Here is an 11,744-nt window from a genome sequence, read left to right as displayed (position 1 = left end):
GGAACTTAACTGAGGACCATGGGGGAGAAGAAGGGGGGAAATAGTGGGGGAAAGGGAGAGAGGCAAACCATGAGAGACTCTTGAATGCTGAGAAACAAACTGAGGATTGATGGATGTGGGGGGGAGGGGAGAGATGGGCATGGAGGAGGGCACTTGTGGGGATGAGCACTGGGTGTTATATGGAAACCAATTTGACAATAAACTATTTGTAAAAATTAAAAAAAAAGAATTTTAAGCTACTTTTCAGACTTCTCAAGCTTCTCTATCAAAATAAGTCCTCTTAGGATTACATAAAAATACATACTATTTTAGCACTGTAAATCTTGAATCAAGCAGCCAGTACGTGTTTGATAAGCAATTACTATATGGCTAATTCTGTGCTAGGCACTACAAATTATTTTAAAAACTTAAAACATTAATCTTGTCCATAACGTTGACTCCAGACTAGACAAACAACGAATCAGTGAATAACAGCTGTTCGCAAAGGCATCAGACATTGACATAATGAAACGCTACACTGTAGCATAGAGGCAACTAGAGAATACTGTACGTTATCAGTCTACTAAATACAAAAAATTAGAGAGGAAGAGGAGGACCGAATCTACCACAAAAGGCTTTGCTGAACTCCCCCACTGAATACAGAGAGCTTATTAACTGCACTTCATTTTATATACTGTAGTTATTTAACTTGGTATTTTAGTTTCCAATAAATGTTAGCACAACTAATGGGCAGAGAGTACCTTCCACTTATTGCATAAAACCCAAAGCATTATTCTGTGGGCCCTGTCACAATAGGGAGGGACCTAATGAATAGAACTGAAACACTTGGCTTTTTAAAATTCCTATTCACCAACACACTGATCCAGTGAAAAGACCCCAGAGCAATGAATGTGTCACACGACAATGTTGGAAGGAACCGTTATGTGGAAAGAAAGAGTCATTTTCTTCTTACACTTTTCTGTATTTTCCAAATTCTAAAACAGAACATGTAATATCATTTTAAAACATGTTTATTCCATCAAGGGTCTTGAAGAGACAGAAATATGATTAGACTGTAATCAAACAAAATACTGCCAGTTCCTCACGGAGTACATGCTTTCCATCTCTGACTTCTTACCATGACAGCAGAGAGAGCAGACACAGAGCCCAGACAGGTGATGCCAGTGGTAAAGCTAGGGTCCATCATGAATGGGATGATTCCACCCACACTGGCAGCCAGCAGGCCTGCATTAAGTAAGTGCCTTCCAGGAAGCAGGAGAGGGGCGGACTTCAGAATACCTAGGACCAGAAGCATGTCAGTCAGAACCTAGCACGTGTCATTAACCGCCCCCCCCCCCCGTTCTCTGTCTCTCTTTCTCAAGTGTGTGTCATTTAATCCTAAACTACCAAAATTTAATATCAGAGTAAAAAAAGGACCTGAAACATAAAAGCAAATTAGGGCTCTTAGATGTAACAAATGTTAACAGAAGTAGGAAAAGTATGGCTCAACTTAACTGTTCTTTACTTTGATCACACAACAATTTCTCTACTCTTTGTCACAGAATCTTAAAAAATTACTTTTTTCCCGTATGACCGACACAGAAGTTGTTAAGTGTGGTTTCATTTATTTAAAACTTCAAAACAGAGTCCTAGCATATTAGCATTTCTGACTCTATCAACTGAGCCCAAGGGAGCAGAGCCCTGCTTTGCTAGTTGTTTTTAAAAACAAAGCATGAGACAAGAACATTGTAGGTTTGAAGTTCTTCTGTGATTCTTAAGTTTCATGGAAGTTTCCTATTTAATTTTAATGACTTGATTACTAAGAGGCAAGACCAGATTTTTATATCACAAGCTAGTTTCTATATAGACTCGCTTTTTCATGAAAACACTGAAAACAGTCTATGTGAGGTTTGGGTTTTTTTTTTCCCACTTCTATTTCCCTGGCTGACTTTAGCAGTAGCAAAAGATGCCATACTAGAGCTACAAAATGTGTATCTGTTTTCAGATACACATGAGCACCCAAACTTCTCTCTATTCCGGAAAATGTATGAAGTACAATCTTATGAACTCTACAGAGGCATCTCTAAGGGTTATGAAGATGTTGTTTTGTTCACGTATATTACCAAATGTCAACCAGTCCCTACACAGATTTCCATGCCCTTGTTTCCTCCATTGGCTGTCTACAGAAGGAACATCTTCAAAGCCTGATGAGATTTGGAAGGCTCAATAAAGGAAACCAATTGTGATGTGGAGGAGGGGGTCTTTTACATATTTGAGTGCTACACGAATTCTTCACCTAACAGGTTCGACAGTTAAGCCATTTTCTGAAATTGAAATAGACCCCTAAGCAACATCTATTTACCCTAAACAATATAGGCAAGTGCTGAATCACTTACCCTGCAGCTTTCCATAGGCAACAAGAGAGCCACTGAATGTGACACCTCCGATGTAAGTACCGAGGTAGGCCACGATCTTGGTGAGATTTGCTGCTGCGTCCATAGCAAAATGTGGATATTCCACAATGTACTCAGCGACGCAAGTAAGCACCGCTGCCAAGCCCACTAAACTGTGGAAAGCAGCAACTAACTGAGGTAAATCAGAAATCTGGATGCGTTTGGCAATTGTCAGTCCTGTTGGAAAATGAAGGTCAAAGAGACATTAAAACTCAACACACCTTTGAGAATCAACTATAATAAAGATGACACCTGAACATTATTCAGCCATAAAACATGATGGAAATCTTGCCATTTGTGACAATATTGATGAACCTCGAGAGTATCACGCTAGGTGAAAAGAGCCAGACAGAGAAAGACAAACACCATATGATCTCACTTGTATATGAAATCTAAACCAAAAAACAACCAAGCTCACAGATATAGAGAACAGATTGGTGGTTGCCAGAGGCAGGGGAAGAGGGATGGGCAAAATGGATGACCCTTCCAGTCACAAAATAGGACGTGGGGATGTTATACAGCACAGTGACCACAATCGATAATACTGTATTGCATGTTTGAAAGTTGCTAAGAAAATAGATCTTAAAAGTTCTCATCACAAGGGGCACCTGGATGATTCAGTCAGTTGGGCATCCAACTCTTGACTTTGGCTCAGGTTCCAATCCCAGAGTCATGGGATCAAGCCCCACATCTGGCTCTGTGCTAAGCATAGAGCCTGATTAAGATTGTTTCTCTCTCCTTCCTGCCCATCTCCCCTGCTCACACACACTCTCTCTCTAAAATAAAATTTTAATAAAAAGTTCGCGGCACAAGAAAAAAATTTCTGCAACTATGTATGGTGACAGATGTTTACTATACTTACTGTGATTATTTTGCAATATATATAAGTACTGACTCATTATTTTGTACATCTGAGACTAATAAAATATTGTATGTCAATTATACCTCAGTTTTTTAAAAAGACCACATTTAAGGGTTTCCCATCATTGTCACTAATAAGTATTTATCTGCTTCCTTGTATGGGCTAAATATTCTCTCCCAGGGACTATACAGCAGGTAAGGACGCTGGCTATGTATACCCTTTCAAAATAGTAGGTTTTCTCAACACAAGGTCCAATTCCAAAAACCCAAACACACAGCACTAACATGTGTCTCTTCCCTCACAACCTGCAAACACTCCCCTGATTAATGCTTCTTCAGATTACTTAAGGTTCCAGTTAAGCCCTTTACATTCCCCCAACTGCAACAATAACTCAAGCTCTCTTCTCCATAAGCTAACACGTGCTCCTGACACACAAGAAACAGCTGGAATTTGAAGAAGGCCTAGGTTTTCTGGGGAGTGGGTGGGAGCCTAGTGCAAAGGTAAAGACACACAAATAGCTGAGTAAACATGCAAATGAGGAGACTCAAATTCCTGCCTGGCTCTAGGGAGGTGATATAGAAGGAGTGTGTCTCAGAATACTTGCTAAGATCCTGTCTAAAGGTTTTTCTGCCATGAACCTACAACACATTTTCCTTTCAGTTCCTTTCCAGGGACTATTGAGAAAGGACACAAAGCATTCCTGGGGAAGCACAAAGGAAGGCCTAAAGATATAGTTACGCTGGTAAATATATAACCACCAGCTCCTCGGGATAAAAACATGTGTCCATTATAAATATGCACATGAGTTTTCACTGATATGAAGGTATGGAGCACACAATTTTCAAATAATAAAATATATAACACTCTTTACTATAAATTCTATGTAGCCAATTGACTTTCACAGAATGTATCTGTTGACTTTTTTTTTTTTTTATATTTTTATTTCTTTTTTTTTAAATTTTTATTTCTAGGAAAGAGAGAGACAGCGTGAGCAGGGGAGGGCCAGAGAGAGAGAGGGAGATACAGACTCTGAAACAGGCTGCAGGCTCTGAGCTGGCAGTCAGCACAGAGCCCGACGCGGGGCTCAAACCCACGAACCGCGAGATCATGACCCAAGCGAAAGTCAGATGCTTAACCGACTAAGCCACCCAGGCGCCCCTCTGTTGACTTTTACCAACTCTTGTATCTGTCACCAACCTAGTGTTCACAACTGATGAGTGAGTACAGTTCCCATGGGAATGTTGGCTGACATTTTTGTCTGCAGTAACAAATAAGACAAAACGAAACAAGATGCATGTGAGAAACCTCATTCATTATCAACAATATGAGCAGCAGCTTCGCTGAATCGGATGACAGTTTTCAAATACTACGAGAATATTTGCTCAGTTTTTGTGATATTCACCATGTAATGGCTATAGACACAGCATACTTTTGAATTTAAGCTGCATTATTAATATTTTCTCCAACACTTTCTCAGGTCTGGGCAATCAACAAAACAATAATTGAAACCCAGATTGTAGCATTTGTTGATTTCCACCATGTAAATGCAACCACCATGGTCAACTGCTAACTACCAAGTTTATGTCATTAACATGGAGTTGGGAAGAGATGGACGGAGTCTCACCTTTACACAGTATTCCTAAAAACAGATATAATAAACACAGGTAATCTCAAGATCATAGAAAATAAGCTCAAAGAAACTAATTAGAAAGTTATAAATAATATAATTACCTTTGTTTCTAATACAATGTATTTTATTTTGGTGAGAAGTCATCATAGTTGGTATAATTCTCATTCAAATACAAACATTTTAAAACATTTAACATTGAGCAAGTACATCAACTGCATTAAATGAGCTAAAAAAAAATGGGCCGCGGTTCACGTAAAGGAGGAAACCCACCAAGTGCTTACCAATGGTGCCGCCCAAAGCCATTGCTCCAGACATCTGAGCTAACAATTCTGGGGATGGTTTCAGGCCTCCCAGAGTGGCTGCCAGGCCTCCAGCCACCCCAATCATGCCCAATGCATTGCCAAGACGAGCCGTTCCCTGGGTAGAAAGGCCAGCCAGGGCACCAACACAGCACAGACCTGAGCCCAGATACATGATCTTTGTAAACAAAAGGAAAGAGAAGAGAGAGAGAGAAAGACTATCAAAACTTTGCAGTCTATTAGTATATGGAGGACCTCCCTTGAGGAAACATGATTTCCTAAGAACAATTTTAAACTTGGATAATAGAGGGACCAATATGACTTCTTCTTTGAGTAGTCAATATAGTTTCCTATCCATTAGGGATGTTAACACATTAAATACCTTAAATTGTATTTGCAGTTATACCATTTAGGTAAATTGGTTTCTTTTGGATTGGATAGCATGCATAAATGCATACAGATGTACCTAAATTTAAACAGTTATGGGATCTAGACCTGACCAAATGTAAAAGAGCCAACCCCTGACACCATAAATGCCAGGGACTGTGCCCTATACTTTATTTATGTTATATGTCAGTCCTGTGAGATTCACAGAAGTTGAAAGGGTCATCATCCTCATTTTACAAGAGAAAACCAAAGCTTAAAGAGGTTATTCCATAATTCTTCCAAGGTCAAGTGATCAGAAAGTAGCAAATGGGTCTCCCTGACATACCACTCCAACTCTTCTCAAAAAAGATTTTGTTCAATCAACAAGAAATGTTGGGGACAGTGGAAACCATGGGGAACGTGACTTCCCTGCTGTCAGAGCAGATGCAATCTCATGACAGTCATTGAAAAGTGAAAAAAAAAAATACTGAGCTCAGAACAAAATTGAGTCTCAATTATAATTATATTGAGACATGGAACTTTCAAAGTTCAACTTGATTATTTCTGCTTTTCTACATAACATTTATTTTTAAACTGTCTTTTTTAAACGAATTGACATAACATCTCGTGCTTACAAAAGATGATGCACTGAATTTGTTGGAGGAGAAACAGAAAATTTTCAAACTTTTTTACTGCCTATTTTACCATATCCCTACCACAATCCAGCCAGGTACATAAAGAGGATACTAATACTAATAACCTTCTTAACTCTTTTTACGTGTAGAAAACCTGCGGGACAAACAGGGAAGCCCATGTTAGCACATTCAGTTAACAGGCAAATCTGTCTCTAGAATCCAGTGTCTGGGTCCTTAGGGGATAGGAATGCTCCATTTGACCAAGATGTTTCTAGAGTTATTATTGTACTTGCTTGACAGGGCCCGAATTTTGGTAATGACAGTGTGAATTCTAGTTGGAAAGGAAACACAGTGGCAAAAATAAACATTGTCAAAATAGCCTCTTACTTGTTCAATGTCATAGCCACTGTAGAGGGCTGCTAAATATCCTCCGACAAAAGTGCCAGCAGGGAGCAGATACAGGTAGTTGTATTCTGGGGGGTCCGTGGGACGCTTGAACATGTCCAGCATTCTCTGGGTCACCAGAAAGCCACCTTATCAAAGTAAATATAAAACAGAAAGAGGTATCTCACTGAGCCACGTGATTTTTAAAGTGGTACAATTTTCCTATTTTAAGCACATCTTTATCACCTAAGGATAAATATAATATTAAGTAACATTTTAAAAGCTCAAAATTAAAAGTTAGGCTATTACTCAAGCCGGTTCCATTCAGTGTGGGGAACCCTATATTCAGAAAGGAAATCAGCGATCAGAGTGCAGCACCAACTATTTCTGCATGACTACAAGTAAACAGACATTAAAACAGCTTGGGAATGCAAGAGATCAAAGGCTAGAAATTTCTTCTAATAAGTTATTCTGTTAAATCTATATTAAGTGATAAAAGGAAAAAAATGCTATACCACCAGGCACCAGATTTCTTGGACATATTAACTAACTTTTGGCTACAAAATAGCATCAAGTGAGTTTACACAAGTGATGGGCCAGGCTTTCAGTTTTCAGGAACACAGGCTAGCATAAGGCCAAAGGCTAAAATTTTATCTCAAAGTATAGAGATGTCATGGTGATAGCTACAAGTCAACTTAATTCAAAACTATGCATTCAATAACTTTCCAGTTCACTTGTAGCAAGACAATCATTTTGTGTGTTTATTTGGGGGTACGGGTAGGGTAAGAGAGTGTTCTTTTATCAAATGGTTTCTAAAAATTACAAATGGGCAAAATAATTCTTCCCAGAGAGCATTTATGGTTTGAGTGAAACCATTTTTAAAGGCACAATTAAGTTCTTAAAATCTGGATGTCTAAAACACTCCAAATGCCTGTATCGATTTATATTTGCTTCTCACATCTCCATTAAAAATAGCACTGGGGGCAGCTAACTCATTTGGAAGAGCATGGAACGTGCAACTCTTGATCCCAGGGTCATGAGTTCGAGTCCCATGTTGGATACAAAGATTACTTAAATAAATAAATTTTAAAAAATAGCACCGTGGGGTCTTTTACCACCACTGCCATCGTACCTGCAATGTTGACTGAGGAAATAAATGTAGCAAGAGCGGCAAGGCCCTGAGAAGTGGTGGAGGGATACAAATGTCCTCCCATCAGTGCCAACCCACCAACTGCGGTCAACCCTAGGAAGAGAGAATCCAGATGGTGAATGAGCATAGTGACATGGCCAACCCCAATTCAGAGCTGCAGGGTCTCACATGTACAGACACAAAGGAAAACGTTCCCACACACCACTGTCATTCAAGTACTATCGCAGACAAAGAGTTAACAAATGTTTTTCCTCTTGCATGAAAATCTGGCCTTCCTTGAACTTTCTAGCTCTGTTCCCCTGATAATGATATAAATCAATAACATTATCAAAAAGGAACCGCTAGTGGATAAACTGCTTCTGAACTGGAAGGAACTTTGCATGAACTATAAATATATGATGGTGAAGCCGTAACTTTGAACTTTCCGGAGTGCGGCGCCTCTTGGAATGAGACACGTTCCGTGCAGAGACACAGGACGCTGGGCCTCCAGCACTGCTATCAGGGCTATGCACCGGCACCACGAGGCTTCTAGGCCAGGGCAGGTCCCATGCCTGTCCAGTGTGGGTCTCGTCCCTCAGATGTGAGCCATCACAAAGGGCCAAAGAGAGCAGCTCCTGGACAGCCATGTGGACCGCTGCATGGACCTCTGTGAAAACTCACACCAAAAAGAAATGCCTGATGCTACCCTGCCTGGCCAGCGGGGTTTCCTATTCCAAAGGCTTCATGGTGAACCTGGCAACAGGTTTGGCTTGCTGCAGACTTGCTGAGCTGAATGTCTAGACGAATCTAAGAGGAGCCCCTAAAAGATGTTGGGCCTATGATTCCGTGGAACAGTGGTTTCCAAGTTATATCACAGGAATCCTTTCTTCAAAGGAAATTATAGGAGCGTCTGGGTGGCTCAGTCAGTTGAGCATCTGACTTCGGCTCAGATCATGATCTCGTGGTTCATGAGTTTGAGCCCCATGTCAGTCTCTGTGCTGACAGCTCAAAGCCTGGAGCCTGCTTTGGATCCCGTTGTCTCCCTCTCTCTGACCCTCCTCTGCTCATACTCGGTGTCTCTCTCTCAAGCATAAACATTAAAACATTTTTAAAAATAAAGGAAATCATAATTGAAAGAAATAACAATTCTTCTGCACTGCTTGAAATGGGAGCGGCCCGAAGGCCTGACACGCTTGCTCGGCCCCTCACTTCTGGCCCCACCCTTGCCCCTGTGGGAGCCCAAACCACCACAACCACCGCCTCAGATGCCAAGCCGTACCATTTGTAAACAAAAGACTTTATAAACCTCACTGAAAGCAGTGGGAGAGTCAAACGAGCCCATGAAAACCTAAGATGAGGGAAAACAAATGAGGACCAAACCTGAGATTGCATTAGTCACAGACATCAGTGGTGAGTGGAGAGCAGGGGTCACTCCCCAGACAGTGTGGTAGCCCACAATGCCGGCCAGGCCAAAAGTGGTCACCATCTGAGAAAAGGCTAAATTGGGCGCTGCAATGCCCAAACCCAGAATCCCAGTGAGACCTACAGAAAGAGAAGAGTGTGAGCTGACATTCAATTAATTACCTCAAGATTAAAAGCACACACGCACATGTGTCAAATAGTCAATGCTTTTAAATTCTGCACCCAATAATGAGATTTGCCAATAATGAGATTTTTTTTAGACGTTTCATGATGGGAGTGGGGGCAGGTTAAAGGTATTATGAATAAACTCAACTTCCTGACTGCCACCTCCCAAAATAAAACAAGCTATAAAGATCTAGTAGAATTTATGAGTCACCTTAATAACAATTTCCCCATTGTCCTTTTCCCTGTTTTAACTTCCATTGACAATGCCACATGTGTTTATACAAGTGTTTTTGTTCCAGAATTACAGACCTCTACAGATCTACCAAAGCATTTCTACTTGGGTAAGACACAACCTTTACAAGCTAGGACTTTTTTGAAGCCAATTTCATGTCACTCAGATTTGGCTAAGGAAGAGGGATTTTAAAAGAGTAGGAAGGATTTCATTCACTCCAGCACCTCCCCAAAACATATGGCTTCCACCCACCCGGGACAGAAGTTTTGCAATTGCTCCTGAATCTGGACTGGACTGCTGGCCAGGGCAGTCAGCTCCAGCCTCAACACCAAGTCAGCAAACAGGATTTTACAAAGAAAAGGAAAAAAAAAAAATACAAATTAAATTAAGAATGTGCAGAATACAAACAGTCAGCTCTGAACATACATCTTTAATTATTGCCTTTCCTAATAGCAAACATGTGGATGGCTGCTCTGCAACAGAAGGAAGGGTTACCTAGTGGTCAGTAAAAACAATGCTAATGGGGGACCAGGGGGCTGGAATTCAACTTCCTTGAATAAGGTACTTTTTTTCCTTGATAGGAACTATTTCTTTATAAGTGGCACAGCTAGAACACCTAGAAACCGACATTAATTTTACTTTAAATCATGTAGGAAGGCTGCAGTTTTAATTTATATTTCCCTACCCACATGTAAAATTTCCAGGGTTCCAATGCATGGCCCATTAACCATCTGGAGGGAGAGTTAGACAGAATATTGTTTTGTGTTCTAGCTAAACATCAGAGAAGCTGTATAGAGCTGCAGTGAATATGTTTTCATGGGGTGCCTGGGTGGCTCGGTCTAACTCGTGAGTTCAGCTCAGGCTTGATCCTCACAAACCGTGAACTCTCACGGTTTGTGAGGATCGAGCCCCACTTCAGGCTCTGCGCTGACGGGGTGAAAAGCCTGCTTGGGATTCCCTCTTTGCCCCTCCCCCACTCACATGCACTCCCACTTCCTTGAGCTCTCTCTCTCTCATAATAAATAAATAAACTTAAAAAAAAAAAAAAGGAATATGGTATCATAAGCCAGACTGCCTCATTCAAATGGTGGTCCCACTGCTCACTAGCTGTGTGATCTCAGGCAAGTTACTTAACTTCTCTGTGCTACAGCATCCTCATCTGTAAAATTATTAACCCTCTCTATCCTCAGCTGGAAAAAGAAAATAATAAATAATATGTGCACCTCACTGAGGCCTTGTAAGGAGTACATAAGTTAAGGCATATGAAGTGTTTAGTGCAATGCCTAGCACTCATTAAAGGACTATGTTAATCGAGAAGCAGTAAACTATCCATCTTTTGCTGGGCATCTAAGATAGAAATCACATATCTGAAGGATTTTTAATCGACTATTTAATAAACTAATGTCTTTTCTATAAAACATTTAATAATGTCAAATATGCTATTTCTACAGTCTTTGAAGCAGAGGAAAAAGAAAACAGGGGAAAAAAAGGAAAAAAGCAAATCATATTCCTTGAAGAATACTATTCAAAGAGATTCCTAACACACATGTAAAAGAAAAAGACTTGTTTTTATTATAAAGGAGGACGTTGAAGGTAAAGGAAAACAAATGTAAGGCCATCCTTTTATTCACTAGAATATGTTATTGTCATATCTATTAAAATGCAATAAACCTTGACTTAACACAAGACAAACCTAGAAAAATAAACCATCATACATGCCTCACTCTGTTTCCTTACAAATCTCAAAGAGAAATGGAAATTTACAATCTTTCCAAAAATCCTGTGCAGGTACAATATAATAAGCTGGTTTCTTTCTTTCTATCTTTCTTTCTTTTTAACAAGTAAGTGCAAGTCGGGACATGGCCCCATCTATTCACCATGTTCAGAACTAGAGGCTTTTCAGTTATTTTGCTGAGACTTGCTCTTTATTCAAGGAGAGTTACACATTTCGCTTTCAAACATCTGGGCTCACATGGGAATTTGAAGAATGCTGAGGCTACAAGAATTGTGTGCCTGGTGCTAGTCCTTAATTCTTTATAGTTTGGTTTATGTTTTGTTTTGTTTTGTTTTTTTTGCTTTGGCTCTTAAGTAGATCTAAATATTTTAAATTCATTCTATGAGAAACCAATTTAAAACCAAATGTCCATATTTCAAACTCAACCATTTCATACCCAGAATGGATATTTAT

The 11,744-nt window shown here is 40.0% G+C and overlaps 1 protein-coding gene across 6 annotated transcripts in view; it reads right to left on the bottom strand.

Annotated features, from left to right (window-relative positions):
• Positions 1 to 11,744, bottom strand: part of NNT (nicotinamide nucleotide transhydrogenase) — a 94,788-nt gene that overhangs the window by 36,395 nt on the left and 46,649 nt on the right. For all 6 annotated transcript variants that reach the window (XM_039234158.1, XM_039234160.1, XM_039234157.1 and 3 more), the window contains exons 11-16: positions 9,118 to 9,279; positions 7,741 to 7,851; positions 6,612 to 6,757; positions 5,206 to 5,401; positions 2,376 to 2,609; positions 1,118 to 1,278 (exon numbers count right to left, since the gene is read on the bottom strand). In XM_039234158.1, coding sequence (XP_039090089.1) covers positions 1,118 to 1,278; positions 2,376 to 2,609; positions 5,206 to 5,401; positions 6,612 to 6,757; positions 7,741 to 7,851; positions 9,118 to 9,279 — 1,010 coding nt within the window. The remainder of the gene's footprint in view (positions 1 to 1,117; positions 1,279 to 2,375; positions 2,610 to 5,205; positions 5,402 to 6,611; positions 6,758 to 7,740; positions 7,852 to 9,117; positions 9,280 to 11,744) is intronic.

This window comes from Hyaena hyaena, unplaced genomic scaffold (genome assembly GCF_003009895.1).
Source record: "Hyaena hyaena isolate Hyena2069 unplaced genomic scaffold, ASM300989v1 scaffold_83, whole genome shotgun sequence".
NCBI lineage: Eukaryota > Metazoa > Chordata > Mammalia > Carnivora > Hyaenidae > Hyaena > Hyaena hyaena.
The sequence above is the reverse complement of the archived record's forward strand: the minus strand, read 5'-3'. Positions and strand labels throughout refer to the sequence as shown.